Below are 17,511 nucleotides of genomic sequence, written 5' to 3'. Positions count from 1 at the left end.
TTTCAATGATTCGACCTCGTCTATTAGTTTTGGCACTACCCCATAGAGTATTGTGACCATTAAAGTCACCCATCAAAAGTATGGGTTCAGGCAGGGCATTTGCGAGATAAGGTTATCAAGATCAATTTCATTTAACTCAGCATTTGGTGGTAAATAAATTGAACATACTGTAATAAAGAATCCCACAGAGAAGCGAATCGCTACCACTTCCAGAGAAGTATTAAGTTGGACCTGATGGAAAGGAGTATAACTGCCCACTAGGATAGCTACTCCTCCCTGAGCAGGACCATCCCCAGTTCTATCCTTATGTACAACAGTGAAATTTCTAAAGGTAGTATACGGTCCTCATTGGGTCTTAAATAAGTTTCCTGTAGACAGAAACAAAGGTTTGTGTTTCTGCAACAACATCTTGATATCGTCAGTATTCTGGTGGATCCCACGACAGTTCCATTATTGTTTTGATTTTATTGACTTGTCTGGTTTTCAAGAGGTTGCGGGCTTACCTTTGTCAGATTTATATTTATCCACTGTTTTAGGGAAGTATGGATGGCCAGTGTCCATCTCTTCCTCTGGTAGAGTGTTCAAAACATCAAATGTGTTAGGGTCAGTTGATATACTTAGTTTGCTTTTAGTGAGTATTGAGGTATCCATTTTTTCTGTACGAGTGTCTGGTGGTTTATCTTTGGGTGAAGTCTCCACCATAATTTTTTTGCCAGATGAGTTTTCATTGAATGGGACCATTTTTGAAGTTTTCTCTAGAGTAAGGCCATAGGTCTTGTGATTAATGCACTCAACAGAGAACCACTTACAATCGTAAAGTTCAGATATGGTGGAATAGACATACATTTTTGAGTTGCTGTTGGCACTTTTTTAATTGTTACTTTTTCAGCATAAGAAGATAGTAGAACAGGTGTAATGGTGGCTAGCTTTCTTTTTGCATCCTGATATGTTATGTTCTGTTTTTATTTTTTTTGCATCTCTTTTTCATCTTTCCATTTCTGACATGCACGAGAGTATGCTGGATGAGCTCCCTGACAGTTGACACATTTAGCTTTTTTTTTTCACAGCAAGATTTATTTTCATGTTCTTTACTACCACATCAAGCACAGGTAGAACCACGACAGACAGTTTGGGCATGTCCATATCTTTGACATTTAAAGCATCTCAGCGGGTTAGGGATGTACATTCTAACAGGACAGCCGAGATACCCTGCTTTTACAGATGTCGGAGGCCTAGGTGTATCAAAAGTAAGGATGATGTTCTTGGTTGAGACCAAGCAACCATCCCTGTATATCAGGATGCGCCTCGCACCCGTCACTCCTTGATCTTTAAGCTCTGAACATATCTTCTCATCAGGAACCTTAAAGAGATCCCATTCTGATATCACTCCTCTACTGGAATTGAGTGTTCTGTGAGGTGTTACTGCAATTTGTATTCCACCCATTGTCGTTGCTCTCAGTAGTTTCTCGGAATGTTGTTTGCACATTGTTTCCACGAGGATATCACCAGAACGCAATTTCTTGACAGTTTTGGGAGGTCCTGCCAGTCCTTCTAAACCTTTTTGGATAAAGAAAGGTGACATTTTCCCAATTGGTTTTTCACCTGTTGCATGAATGATTTAAAAGGGTGGTACATTTTTGTTAGTATCCAATGTCTTTTGTTTCTTACTTCTGTTTTAGTACTTGGTTGGGACTTTGTTAGGGTCCCTGAAACATTTGAGAATGAAGAATTCATATTTAAGGAATTTTTAATTCGGAGCCACACATGGACGTCCACTACCCGGCAAGCAAAGACTGCGCTCAGGAGGGGAACGCCAGGGCTAACCTGGATGGTATACCGGCACTGCAGCAGGTCTAGGATCCCTACCCCAGACCATGGGGTGAGAGACTTACTGCAACATCATTGACCCTTGCAGGCAAGCCCACTAGCTGATTGATCCTGGCTGGGCCATCCAAGACCACCTGTCTTGCCGAAGCAGGGGCCAAAGTAGTGCAAGACTACCAGAATCCCCCTTTCCGGATGTCCACAGGTCGCACCGCATGCAAACACGGTGGCAGGGCGTTGGATCCCAGTGATGGTGGTCTGGAAAAAGGATAGTGAAAAAGACTCAGGAGAAGTAGAGCAAAGAAAAAGAGGAAGAATGAAAAGGACCAGTACCATCACTGGGAGGTCCCCTCCACTACGAACAAGTGCTCCACGTGGAGGGGTTTGTAGAATGTAGAATTTGACTCATGTCACTGCCATTCAATTCTTGGAGGTCAATTTCTGATTCAAAGTCATTGAAAACCTGGGTTTTCTTTGCAACTTTATATGCTGTTCTGAAGATTCTACAAGTGACTTCTTTCTCATGTTCAAATGCTTTTGAATAAGCTACCTCCATTTTTCGTTCTTTTGCAGATTCTATAATTTTAGTGGCAGCAATGTGAGCTGAACTGTTCTTATGATCGTGAATTTTTTTTATGTAGTGAAGTCATTTGCTCTTTTTTATTCCTACCATAATGAGAAATTTGAATATTTGCCCATAGCTTTGAAATATTCATACCTTGCTTATTCCTTTCTACTCCCAAACTTTCGACTTCCTTATATATTTTACAGTCAATGTTTTTATTCTTCACCAACAGCCATTCGTTTCTGTTGAAAAATCAGCTTTTTGGTCTAGAGTCCAACAGTCGGGCAGATCTTCTTGTGCATCTTTAATCGTCGTAGTCATCATTGTAGCAACCATAGCAGCCATGTGTTTTATTCCTCCAGTTTTTGTATCACTGTCCATCGGGTCTGTTTTTGCCCCATCACTATCACTACACTTACTGTTCTCGAGCTTTAACTTTTTAGTTGCGGGAGTGGAAGAGAAAAATTGTGTTATTTTACTAATTATCACGTAAAACCAGTGAAATTTCCAGGAAACACGATAACCTCACTCACCCCATTTCGTAAAAGTGCAACCCTACTTGCGTAGAGAACATCTGCTTGTATGCTTTCATTCACATAGACGTTATTATTATTATTATTTGACACCTCCAGGGAGTCCAAAGACTCATCGAAGGAGAGTGTGCCAACAGCATCAAACGATTGGTCCCCTTCCAACTACTAACCACGCTCAAACTTACTTAACTGAGCCATTAGTAGCAGAGGCTCTACCAATCGACCAACCTTTGCTGCTTCCAGTAACTACGTAACTTCCGGCCGACTATCAATTCTAATCAAAAACTTTGATCTTCAAGGTTCAGTGTCAACAACACAAGCAGCACTAGATTGGATGAACCAAAGATGACCCTTGATTTACATTGTCAACGACCATAACTGAGAATTTAAAATAGAGGCAGTCCTAGTTTTGAAATACTTATAAAATATGTGTTTACGGACCATTAAAGTCAATTAATGGTCCGTAAAAGTTGACATGAACGCATTCCAGCTGGGAAAAAATGCTGTATATATATATATATATATATATATATATATATATATACAGGTATCCCTCGATTAACGCAGTTAATTAATCCCTCAATGTTACGGCGTATATCAAAATCGCGTTAATCAAATCTCATAATCAATGGTAAAAAGTACAATTCGCCCCTGATCAATTACTGTACTAATAGTTCATTTTATATGGTACTCTTTTAGGAAAGATAAAAAATGAATGCAAAGTAAATGTTTAATAAATGCTTATACCTACATTATTTACTGCAATTTTTTATCAAAAGAAGTTATCAAGAGTCGTTTGAACAGTTAGTTTTTTCTTATCGGCATAAATTCTATAACAAGCAAAATGACTCTCCAGACCTCGGCAATAAAACATAAAGAAAAAACACTGCAAAGTGTTTTTTCTTTATGTGGATATTGCCGAGGTGGATATTGAATCCAACATTATTTCATAGCCAAATATAGAAACTACAAGAGTTTCGTGCCGAATATATAGAAACTAAAAGTTTTGGCAGATGCAAGCATAATCAACCTTATGGGCAACCGTAGTAAAAGTGGAGTAAGCTCCAGATCACTTTTGCTTAGTATTTTCCATAAATGTAAAGCACATCATCTAGAGGACATGTATTACTATTATTACTAATACTATTATTACGGGCAACTCCAGGGAGTCATTAGACTCATCGAGGGAGGCTCCAAATCATATTCATCACAACTATTTGACATTCATACAGTATCTATCATACCTCGCCTTAAACTCATTCACTATCACAGCATCCACCACAGACTCAGGGAGCGCATTCCACTCATTCACTACTCTAAAATTAAAGAACCCAGCTCTAACACCTTTACTAACCACACTTTTGCCCAGTTTCCATAGATGTCCCCTGGTCCTCCCACAACCAGCCCTGTTCTCAAAAATATCTTCTGAATTAATTTTATAGAAACCCTTCAGTAATTTGAATGTCTCAATCATATCTCCCCTTCTCCGCCTATCAACCAATTTTTGCAACCCACAAATCCTCAACCTGTTCTCATACGGTTCATTCCACAGACCTGCTATCATCTTGGTCACTCGCCTCTGGATCCTCTCCACCTCCTCCCCATTAAGAAGAAACCTAGGTGACCAAATCTGAGCACAGTAGTCTAGATGGGGTCTTATCAAGGCTCGATACAGAGGAACAATAACCTGCTTGTCTCTGCTTGTCAACGTATTCTTCACCAAGTGATTTGATGAGCTGTTTTGGTCACTTTTGCAATGTGTCCCCTAAATTTTAATTCCTTATCTACCAACACTCCTAAATCTCGTGCCTCATCAATTTCCTGGAGCACGGTTCCACCAATGCAGTAAACTGCCGCCAATCTTTTCACCCCAAAATGCATAACTTTACATTTTGCCACATTAAATTGACATCCATTCTCCTTAGCCCAGACCTCCAATCTATCCAAATCATCCTGCAAAATTTTGACGTCATCTGCATTCACTATTGCCCTACCCAACTTCGCATCATCCGCAAACAAATGAACTATTCCTCTCAGATCATTTCTTATATCATTTATGAACAAATTAAACAGCAGTGGTCCAAGAACAGATCCTTGTGGCACACCACTAGTCACAGGCCGTCTTGTGGACTCTACTCCCAAGTAAACCACTCTCTGATATCTCTCCGTCAACCACCCTCCTATCCATCTCACCAACCCTATGTCCATTCCCATATGCTGCAATTTACTGATTAGAATTCCATGTGGAATCCTGTCAAAGGCCTTGGCAAGGTCCAGTAGAATCACCATAAACCCATTACCCTTATCCAGTTCAGCCGTCACTGTGTTATAATACGTGAGCAAGTTACTGAGGCATGACCTACCCTTCACAAAACCATGCTGTCTCCGATACAGTATCCCATTTTCTTCTATCCAATCTTGTATTTTCCTCTTGACTATTTTGTCTAAGACCTTGACAATGATTCCTGATATGCTAATCGGTCGGTAATTTACAACAGCAGTCTTGGAACCACCTTTATGCAGTGGAACTATTTTCCACTCGTTCGGAACTAACAGAGACCCGAGACTCAAATTAAACAAAATGGTCAAGGGTACTGACAATTCTTTAGCTGCTTCTCGTACAACACGAGCTGGTATACCATCCAATCCCACAGATGTATTGACATTGAGGTTATGCAATAGACTACTCACCTCCACTTCATTAACCACAATTCCCGTATAATCTACTGGTTTATTCGTTTCTGCAATGTCACCACCTGGATGATATACTTTTGCAAAGTGCTCACTCAGTAACTCAACTATCTCAACTGATTCAGTTACCTCCCTACCATCAGCATTCTTTAAAATCAAACTGCCATGTACATTTTTCCTTTTACTTGCTACATATCTAAAAAACTGTTTAGGATTCTCTTTAGCCTGCATGGCCAATGTTCTTTCGTAATCTTTTTTGCTTTTCTTACCACACTCGTCACCCTTCTGGCCTGCGCTTTATACCGTTCATGTGCCTGCCGGTCACCCTTCTCCTTAAATTCCCTCCATAGTTGTTTCTTTTTTTGCAACTCAAGCTTAATGGTGTTATTCATCCATTTAACCCCTACTTGATTTATTATTCGGACTCCAGGTATACAGTCAGCCATTGCTTCATGCAAGCACTTCTTAACTACCTCCCATGCACTATCAACTTCTAGTCCTTGCAGTTGTACATGCCATGGCAATGAACCAATCAAACTCCTAAGCTTGTCATACTTTCCAGCCCGATAATTCCACATGTACCCTGTCTTAATTGAAAATTCTGCACCTTTAGCCACCTCCCAAGTTAAGACCCTATGATCACTCTCACCGATTGGTGGCAATGTGGTCATATTTGTTACAGCCATATCCTCAGATGTAATTACTAGGTCAAGCACTCGCTGACCCCTAGTATTTTCCATTACATGCTGTCGCAGATAGTTATCCCTTAATAACCGCATAAAATCCAGTTCCTTCCTCCCGTGTGTCCTCTCCTCACTCCAATCAATGCGACCATAGTTGAAATCTCCCATAATAATCACCCTCCTTCCACCCATTTCTTCTATTTGCTTGTGCATACTGTCACCACCATCTTTTCCATCACCTGGTCTATAGCAGCACCCAATTGTATATTTAGTTCTGCTAGCCACAATCTCACACCAAATGGCCTCAAATGTGCTCTTTTCTCTATCCTGCAATTCAACTTCTATTCTCCTTGGCTGGAGTTCATCAGCTATCATCAACAATACTCCTCCCCCCATTTTATTCTCTCTGTCATTCCTGAACACACTATACCCATCACATTCAATCCCACTAGTTATATCATCTACAGTCAGCCATGTTTCACTAATACCTATAACCTGTGGTCTGGAAGTGCCAACCATGGCCAAAAACTCTTCCTTCTTGTTTCTAATACTCCTAGTATTAGTGTACATGAATTTAAGACCCCCATTAGCCCCAACCCTATCTTGATGCCTTATATTAACTATCCCACTCAGATTTGTTGTCCTTATTTGCTCTGGCATATTACATTCATTCTTACATTCAACTGCCTCCATAAGGACTGTATCTCTACTCCCTCCCCCCCCTAACAAATCTAGTTTCCCTGAATTTGCACATCCACTTCATTCAGCAACACTTTCTCAAGTCTTCTTACACCGTAACCATTCAAATGCAAGCCATCCATCTTATATAGATCCTTTCGCCCATCAAACTCACTCCACACATCCACAAATTCCACACCACTCGTCATACATAACCCACGCATAAAGTCATTTGCAATTATAGCCCTCCTTTTAAACATTTCACTGTCATACCGTGGCAAAAGACTAATCATTCTAACTCTCTCACTCTTTTCTTTTGCTACCTCAAACAATTCATTCAGGTCTTCTATCATTTCCATTTTATCTCCTTTCAAATCATTCGTACCTGCCACAACAATCATTTCTTTCACCCTTTCCTTTTGCTCTCTAATAGACGCAGTTACGTCCTTTATGGTCGCACCAGGTTGGTACGATTTTGTCAAATCCTCTACTAACACACCTCGTACTAACGAGTCTCCATACAGCACTCTATCCTTCATTTTGTTCATGTTCACATTCATACGTCTATTTTTCCTGTCATACCTTTTATTATTGGTTGGTTCATTCAGTCTACTTTTGTTCATGCACTCTAGCTGCTGTTGTGCTCTTTGTATCGCACTATTCAACAACGCGATCTCACTCAATGCATCTATCTCATCTTTTTTGTTCTCTGAGAAACCATTTATACTATCATTCACACTTTCTACATTCACACTCTCACAATTTTCATGTACAACCTTGCCGTTTCTTGTCATATCCCTATTTCCTTCATTCTGAAGGTTGACAAAAATATCACTCTCACGATCCGAAATACACTTCAATTCTGCATTCTCCCTACATTTTCTACACACATTCAATCCTTTATTATCTTCTAATCACACTCCGACCGCACTCCGCAAAACGTACATTTCACAGCTAGTACACTGACTCATTTCTTTTATGCTACCGTTCTTTGATAACGATGGCGAACCTTCATTACTGGCCGCCATTTTCCTTCGCACAGGTGCCATAGTTATCTGTAACGTGTTTTGTCAAATTATACGTTATAACACACCAAAAATAGACACACTAAAATACGCAAGGCAAACAAAACAAAACTACACAATATTAAGTAATTTGTATCGATAACTGAAAATAATACTTATCTTATCTGGAGCTTGCACGAACACTACACATTACGAATTCATCTAGCGGCGACTTCCCGACATAGATTATGTTATAAAACACTTTAGTACACTAACCACGCTAATAAAGCTCCAATAATATACCAAAATTAAACACTTAAGTCAATTAAATTGAATCCAAAACACCAATAAATCAACAAAAAACACAAATCTCTCAGGAGCCCTCCGATAACACGTCCGTTCACCAGCTAGCCTCGACACCCTGATATTGTAATACATGATCGTTTATTTATTTTCAGTTACAATCTAAAAATTATTGAACAAAGAATAAAAAAAAAACTAAACCATACTATACTGACATCAGAGGTCACGGTATCTCTCAGATACAGTTTACTGTCAAATATCACAAACCTTTACATAACATGTGTTAAACCAAACTGACAGCAAAAAAGATGCAGAATATCACTCGTAACATATGAATGCACAGCTACTCATGACCTCCAAGCTATACACTGAATTGTGTGAGAATATTTATATTAAGCATTTTGCTCGTATTATCTGTCAGATCAGCTGCGAGTGCCTCAGGGTTAAAGGTGCGCTGATCAAAACTCTTGCCGCATATATCAAGTGATTGCTGCAATTAATTTCGTTACAATAATCAAAACCGCATTAAGCAAGGGATACCTGTATACACACACACACACACACACATATATATAACCTGACATTATGAGTAGTTCATGTTGCAATTGTTAAAAATTGATCTTGGCAAAACTAGATACTTTTGCGTAATGATTTTGGATAAGCCCCTGTTTTGAAACTGGCCACTCATCTTCTGAAGTAATGACATGTTGCATTGCTATATTAAAGCTCAGGTGATTTTTAGTCTGTTGAATATGCAGAACAATGATTTCAGGATATTGAATCATAGTTCCTTAGGTTAGTAGGCAGTTCCTTATTTTTCCATGTCCATTAATAGCATGATTAAACCTACAGAAGTGTCACCAGCTATATTGTACTTTTGATAGTATAAATATAAATTCTTTGTGGTCGATCTGTTTTTAGGTTTTTTTTTTTTTTTTTTCATTCTTCTTCCCACAAATTTAGGCTTATTTCTTCTATAAATGCTTTTTATAGCTAATTTTGAATACTTTTCATAACTTATTTCTAGCTGTCTGTTAATAGCCACTTCCTCAGCACTGATTGATTCCCTCTGTTTCATACTACTCCAGTATGCGCGTTTCAAACGTGTAGAAAGGCTTGTGTGTTCATCGTATATGTTGTTTAATTTTGACGGCATATATCAGAACACAGAATTATAAGTAAATAAGTATTAAATTAAATTAGCAACTCTCATCCATTCACCCAAGGACAATATCCCTCCTTTATCACATCCAGGAGTCTACGAAGTACCCTGCTCGTGTGATCGAGCCTACTACGGTCAAACAGGAAGAACTGTGGACATCCATATCAGTGAACATAAAAGATACACCCTGCACTATCGCTATAGCAAGTCGGGCCTAACAGACCATGCTTTGGATACCCCTGCACACAGGATCAACTGGAAGAAAACAAAAGTACTGCACGGAAGCTTTTACAAGTCAGAGAAATTGTTCTTAGAAGCAATAGAAGCCTTAAAACATACTCCGAATCTCAACAAATATGGCTGTATAAATTTGCCTAAGATTTGGGAGACAGTCATCTTAAGACATAACTAGTACCTGCTTTCTCTCTGTTTTTTTAGGACTTTAGTCTTTGTGTTGTTGCTACATTTTTTTTTTTTTTTTTTAGATAGAGGGCACCTAATAATTAGGACTTTAGTGTCTTTGTGTTGTTGCTACAATTTTGTTAAACTAGTCCCTTTGTTACACCATGTTGTTGTAGTCTCGTGTACTGTGACAAACTGTTTTTGTTTCTCTGAAGATGCTGGTTATAACACCAGAAATATCAATAATAAATAATTATTTACTAATAATTCTGTCTGATATATACCATCAAAATTAAACAAGCTGTTAAATTTTTATTGCTTTTTTCTTAGATTTTAGTGTGTCTTTCCAAGTGGTTGCAGCATATGTCATGAAAACAGTAGAATAGCTCCTGTATGTATTGTCTTTAACTCATTGGCTCAGTTCCCAATTTATTCTTACCTACATTGCTAGGATTTTACTACGTGAGCTTTTATCTGCAGCATGCAAGATGTTCTTGTTACAGTTCAATTTGTTGTTAGTTATAACTACTAGGTATTTTATCTCACTGAACGCTTTTGGAATTTCCCCACTTAGAAAGATGTTATCAGTTATTTTGAACACTTATGTGAAATGTGAATTGCTTTAGACTTGGTGCTATTGAATCTAACTTTCTTCTCAATAGCACCAAGTCTAAAGCAATTCACATTTCACACGTGTTCAAAATAACCGATTCTGCAATTTTAAAAAGTTTATCATTTGCTGTTGCTTCTATTTCTAGGTCATCATTACATCATCTGTGAAAGCTACACCTTTTGTTTCAGTGAGTAAAAAATCATAATAGTGAGTCATAGTGGCTAGTCCATAAGAACTTTTCGATATCATGGTTATTCTTCTGTCTTTAAAATAATTTTTGTAAGGTCGAATAAGTTATTAGTCATTCAAAATCCTTCAATCGAGTAATTATGGCCAGCCACCATACAGCATCAAAAGCCTCTTGAACATTGAGGGGTCAGTTGTACATCATTACATTTTTTGCTGTCTTGTGTAAGCTTTTTATCTTCCATAATAGCATCTGCAATGCTTGACTGAGGTCTAAATGCATACTGATATACACTGCTTGGAAAGAAGTCAGTGGACACCATAGCATGAGGACAGCCATGGCATTGTTTTAATAACATTGTAGGCCTCCTTTTGCTGCAATGACTGCAGTAATCCTGCAGGGCATACTTTCCACAGACATACAATTGCAGTCAATGGGAATCTTGGACCAGTCTTCCCATAGGCATATAATGAAGGTCTTGGATTGTTATGGGATGGACATCCATTGACCTGACTTGATACTCCAGTTCATCCCAGAGATGTTCAGTAGGGTTGAGATCAAGGCTCTGTGGAGGCCTGTCAAGTGTGGTGATGTTCATGTCCACAAACCACATAGTTACAGCAGCTGAAAGAGACAAGGGTCAGTTCCATAGAAATACCATAAATTTGCAGAAGCATTGAATTATCCAGAATGTTCAGATGTGTCTCGGAGTTCAGTTTCATGTCACCACAAACAGAGATCCGAGGCCAAATCGGAAAAAACAGTACCAGACCTTTTAGAAGTTTTGGTTTATAATTAACTTTATATTTTAAATCACATAGACCAACTTTTGATCATTTTTAAACGAAAATAAAAAAGTATTTTATATATTTTAAAAAGAAGTTTTTGATTGTATAACTTACTTTTTAACATTCTGTTGCATAACTGATGGCATTCGCACTGACTTTGGACATGGAATGGCTTTGTAAACGTTTCCACTGCTATTTACTACAGCAGCTGGACCACGACAATAAACATAGGGTTTCCATGGATCTGGCATATGTGGCGGGAACTTGTCAAAGCAGCCTGCTTTCATTCCTCCCAGCTAAAGATTCAGAGATTAAAAAAAAAAAGAAAAAAAGCTTAATATTTTCCTTTGATATTTCATTTCTAAAAAAAGTGGAGATATATTAAAAATGAGGATAAAAGTCCAGACTCTTTTGTGGGGATATATTAGTGGATTGGAATCTGAAATTTAGAGAAGGACATATTACAAAAATTATGAGGATAGTGGAATGAATTCTAGCAATGATATTGAGGACACTGATTTGTAGAAGTAAAAATATTCTGGTTCCATTGTATAAGTCCTTGATTAGGCCACGTATGGACTACTGTGAGATTGAGTCACCTAGTTTTCAAAAGTATGAAAAATATATTGGAAAGGGTCCAAAGGCAATTGAATATGGTAGTTTCTGGTCCCTGGAATATTGAGTATCAAGAGAGATTAAGAAGATGCACAAAGTATAGTGGATAGGAGGAGGAGAGATGACATGATTGAGACATACAAATTGGTAAGGAGTTGTTATAACCCTGAAGAGGCAGAAAACAATAGGTCATTTACCTGAGGGCGTGGTGTCTGCAGGGAATTTGAATGATATAATGAGCTGTGTGTATGACAGAGGAAATAGAAAGATACATCTTACGATGTATCTTTGACTCCATGGGGATGATGATGGTAATTTCAGAACAATAACTTCTATTAATTTCCATAATTGTATCTCCCTTTTATAACTCCCATGATATTTGGCTACATTTTCCATTTGGTCATTTCTGCAACCTGGTCACTTGATGAGAGTAACTACTTACTGCTCACCTACCTTAGAGATGACAGCTTGTAGTGAACTGGAAAATATGACTGGATATCACGTTGTTTACCATTAATAAAAACAATTCAGTAAATTTTAGATATTTCAAAAAAGTTTTAAATTTCATAATTCAGTTAATGGACAGTCAAAGGACCATTAATAAATTATGTATATAAAATATACTTGGCAGATTAGTTTAAATTTGGTGGGTATTCTGTGAGTAGTTGTAACCACTTAATGTCTGTCCCCTTCTAAAACATACCTGTCAGCATTGAATCAATTGATAAACAATTCTAAAAATGATTACATGAATTCATGTAGAACTTCTCTGCATCTGCATTGCTATTGAGTTGGCAAATAAGTTTGTTCGGTTTATGCATTAGTACAAGTTTATGCCGCTTCGCCTGTCGCTATTGTTACGCTACCATGCAACGCTACTGTGCAGTTGAAAGGCGACATTTCACATAACCTTTCAGTGAATTTTCGTTCGACCTATTTCAGTTGCGAGTGTGTAACATATTTTTAGAAATGAAAGGAAATAATGTACGTTACCAGCACATTTTGCTTTTTTATCTCAAAAATGGCAGACAAGCTGTGGAGGCTGCCCATAAAAAATATGCAGCGATATGGAGATGGTGCCTTAACAGAACGCGTTTGCCAAGTTCCGTTCTGGAGATTTCAACGTCAGTGATGCACCTCGCGCCAGTCGCCTGACCTAGGTTGATTCAAGTATTGTGAAGGACGTTGTCGACAAAAATCCATCACAAACAGTGTGGGAAATTGCTGCAGTGTTGAACATATCCCATACAAGCGTTGAAAACCATTTGCACAAGCTGGGATATGTTTCAAAACTCAATGTTTGGGTGCCGCATGAATTGACTGAGGCCAATATGACTGCTCACATATCCATCTGTGATTCGCTGCAACGTTGCCAAGGAAACAACCCATTTTTGAAGTGGATGATTAAGGAAGATGAAAAATGAAGCGTGTACGATAACGTGGTACATAAAAGGTCATGGGGGGGTCACAAGAGAACACTGCCACAAACAATCTCGAAAGTGGGATTGCACCCAAAAAAGATCATGCTCTCTGTGTGTGTGGTAAGATTATAAAGGTGTTGTCCACTACGAGGTGTTACCGTCAGGCAAAACGATTGATTCAACTGTCTATTGCTCACAGTTAATGCGACTGACCCGTGCAGTTAGCACAAAATGTCCTGAATTGGCAATTCGGAAAGGAGTTGTCTTTCACCACAACAATGCCAGACCCCACACATCATTAACAACCAGGAGTAAATTGTTATGTCTTGGATGGGATGTTTTGCCACATCCTCCGTATTCACTGGACCAGGCACCTTCCGATTACCACTTATTCCAATCATTGCAGAATTCTCTGAATGGGAAAACCTTTGCTAATGAGTAGGTTGTCAAAAGACACGATCAGTTTTTCGTGGCATAATGAAGTTATTATTATTATTGTTGTTGTTGTTCCGATCAACTCCAAGGAGTCGACAGACTCATCGAGGGAGGCCCTAACATCATGTCAAGAACAACTATTCGACATTGACACAGAATCTATCATACCTTACCTTGTACTCATTCACGGTCGTAGCACCCACAACAGACTCTGGAAGCTTATTCCACTCATTCACTACTCTCCAAGTAAAAAACCTAGCTCTAACACCCTTGTCAACCACACTCTTGCCTAGCTTCCATTCATGGCCCCTAGTCCTCTCACCACCAGTCATATTTTCAAAAATATCTTCTGGATCAATCTTATAGAAACCCTTCAGTAATTTGAATGTCTCAATCATATCACCCCCTCCTTCACCTATCGACCAATTTCCTCAACCCACAAATCTTCAACCTATTCTCATAAGGTTCATTCCACAGACCTGCTATCATCTTGATCACTCGTTTCTGGATCCTCTCCACTTCCTTCCCATCACGAAGAAACCTTGGTGCCCATAACAGGGCACAGTAGTCCACATGGGGTCTTATCAAGGCTCGATACAGAGGAACAAGAACTTGTTTGTCTCTGCATGTTAAAGTATTTTTCAGAAGCCAAGTGATTTGGTGAGCTGTTTTAGTCACTTTTGCAATGTGCCCCCTAAACTTCAATTCCCTATCCACCAGCACTCCCAAATCCCTGGCCTCATCAATCTCCTGGAGTACGGTTCCACCAATGCGATATACTGCTGCTATTCTTTTCACCCCAAAGTGCATAACCTTACACTGTGGCACATTAAATTGACATCCATTTTTCCTAGCCCAGTCCTCCAAACTATCCAAATCATCCTGTAACATTTTGACATCCTGTGCACTCACAATTGCTCTACCCAACTTTGCATCATCAGCAAACAAGTGAACACTTCCTCTTAAATCCTTTCCTATATCATTGATGAACAAATTGAAAAGCAGTGGTCCAAGAACAGAGCCCTGCGGCACACCACTAGTCACAAGCCATCTTTTAGAGTCCACTCCTGCATAAACCACTCTCTGGTATCTCTCCTTCAACCACCCTCCTTATCCATCTCACCAACCCTATATCTATCCCCATCTGCTCCAGTTTACTGATTAGGGTTCTATGTGGTATCCTATCAAAAGCCTTGGCAAGGTCCAGTAGTATTACTGTAAACCCATTACCCCTATCCAGTTCAGCCATCACTGTGTTATAAAACATGAGCAAGTTACTGAGGCATGATCTACCCTTCACAAAACCATGTGAAGGGTAGATTTTCTTGACTAATTTCTCTAAGACCTTGACAATGATTCCTGATATGCTAATCAGTCGGTAATTTACAACAGCAGTCTTGGAACCACCTTTATGCAGTGGAACTATTTTCCCCTCTTTCCACCCTCTCGGGACTAACCTGCACCCGAGACTCAAATTAAACAAAATAGTCAAGGGTACTGACAATTCTTTAGCTGCTTCTCGTACAACACGAGCTGGTATACCATCCAATCCCACGGATGTATTGACATTGAGGTTATGCAATAGACTACTCACCTCCACTTCATTCACCACAATTCCCGTATAATCTACTGGTACATTTGTTTCTGCATTGTCACCACCTGGATGATATATTCTTGCAAAGTGCTCACTCAGTAATTCAACTATATCAACTGATTCAGTTACCTCCCTACCATCGGCATTCTTTAAAATCATTCTACCATGTACATTTTTCCTTTTACTTGCTACATATCTAAAATACTGTTTAGGATTGTCTTTAGCCTGCATGGCTAATGTTCTTTCGTAATCCTTTTTTGCTTTTCTTACCACACTCGTTACCCTTCTGGCCTGCGCTTTATACCGTTCGTGTGCCTGCCAGTCGCCTTTCTCCTTAAATTCCCTCCATAGTTGTTTCTTTTTTTGCAGGTCAAGCTTAATGGTGTTATTCATCCATTTAACCCCTACTTGATTTATTATTCGGACTCTAGGTATACAGTCAGCCATTGCTTCATGCAAACACTTCTTAACTACCTCCCATGCACTATCGGCTTCTAGTCCTTGCAGTTGTAAATGCCATGGCACTGAACCAATCAAACTCCTAAGCTTGTCATACTTTCCAGCCCGATAATTCCACATGTACCCTGTCTTAATTGAAAATTCTACACCTTTAGCCACTTCCCAAGTCAAGACCCTATGATCACTCTCACCGATTGGTGGCAATGTGGTCATATTTGTTGCAGCCAAATCCTCAGATGTAATTACTAGGTCAAGCACTCTCTGACCCCCTAGTATTTTCCATTACATGCTGTCGCAGATAGTTATCCCTTAATAACTGCATAAAATCCAATTCCTTCCTCCCGTGTGTCCTCTCCTCACTCTAATCAATGCGGCCATAGTTGAAATCTCCCATAATAATCACCCTCCTTCCACTCATTTCTTCTATTTGCTTGTGCATGCTGTCACCACCATCTTTTCCATCACCTGGTCTATAGCAGCACCCAATTGTATATTTAGTTTTGCTAGCCACAATCTCACACCAAATGGCCTCAAATGTTCTCTTTTCTCTATCCTGCAATTCAACTTCTATTATCCTTGGCTGCAGCTCATCAGCTATCATCAACAATACTCCTCCCCCCCCCATTTTATTTTCCCTATCATTTCTGAATACACTAGTTGGTGGACAGATGGCAAGAGGTCATTGATAAAGAAGATCAATATATAACTGACTAGTATGTATTTTATATATTAAATAAAATGTGTTTCATTCCACTCTGAAAAACCGAACGAACTTATTTGCCAACACAATAAATGAGCAAAATCTTTTGAGGATATTATTCATTCTAAAACATGATATAAGTGAAAGTTATGGGATAGGATTTTGTCAATATTAGTGCTTCTTAGCCTAAAATTATTCACATTAGTGAGACTTGGTTAAGAAGAGGATATATGAATAGAATGTAGAGTATTGTATTTTCAGGGAGCATAGAGAAACAGGATTGAGCGGGACAGAAATAATATTGTTGGTGATAGCAGAAGAAATGCAACCAACAAGGACATAGTTTCAGCAGGAAAGCAAGGACATGGCAGCATTACATTTAAGGCTATCTCTGATGTTAGAGGCTAACTGGGCAAATATATAATATCATTTGTTGCTTTTATGCTGCAGGGTACAAAGGAAGATGTAGATGGCATGCATTGGCAAATTAGTTTAATGAGCACAGGACAAATAACTATTATAAGGAACTTCAAATATGAAGTATAGATCTGAAAAATGAAAGGATACGTAGCCAGAAGGAACTAGAATGAATTTATGTAGATAAAGTGACAGTTACCTGAAATATGTGATGAGAGACTAATTTTTACAAGGGTACTGAATCTGTTGATAGTGTCAGCATTTCTCAGTAACCAAGGTTCACACATGTCTTATGACTGAGTTAGGGATCATGCCGTCTTCAGGATCCTCCCTGGTTCATTCAGTATTGATAATGTCTTTTGGTTGTGCAAAGATGGGAGTTTGAATCCTGTATAGCATGCAAAGAATCTTATAAAAACTTTTTGACTGAAGATGAA

The 17,511-nt window shown here is 38.8% G+C and overlaps 1 protein-coding gene across 1 annotated transcript in view; it reads right to left on the bottom strand.

Annotated features, from left to right (window-relative positions):
• Positions 1–17,511, bottom strand: part of LOC150099519 (cilia-and flagella-associated protein 96-like) — a 69,901-nt gene that overhangs the window by 15,271 nt on the left and 37,119 nt on the right. The window contains exon 6 of the mRNA XM_090404527.1: positions 11,548–11,729. Coding sequence (XP_090260653.1) covers positions 11,548–11,729 — 182 coding nt within the window. The remainder of the gene's footprint in view (positions 1–11,547; positions 11,730–17,511) is intronic.

The sequence above is a fragment of the Typopeltis vanoorti genome, chromosome 14 (genome assembly GCF_054136105.1).
Source record: "Typopeltis vanoorti isolate ZY-2024b chromosome 14, IOZ_Tvanoo_1.0, whole genome shotgun sequence".
Lineage (NCBI taxonomy): Eukaryota > Metazoa > Arthropoda > Arachnida > Uropygi > Thelyphonidae > Typopeltis > Typopeltis vanoorti.
Note: the sequence above shows the minus strand (reverse complement) of the source record. Positions and strands in the feature narration are given on the sequence as shown.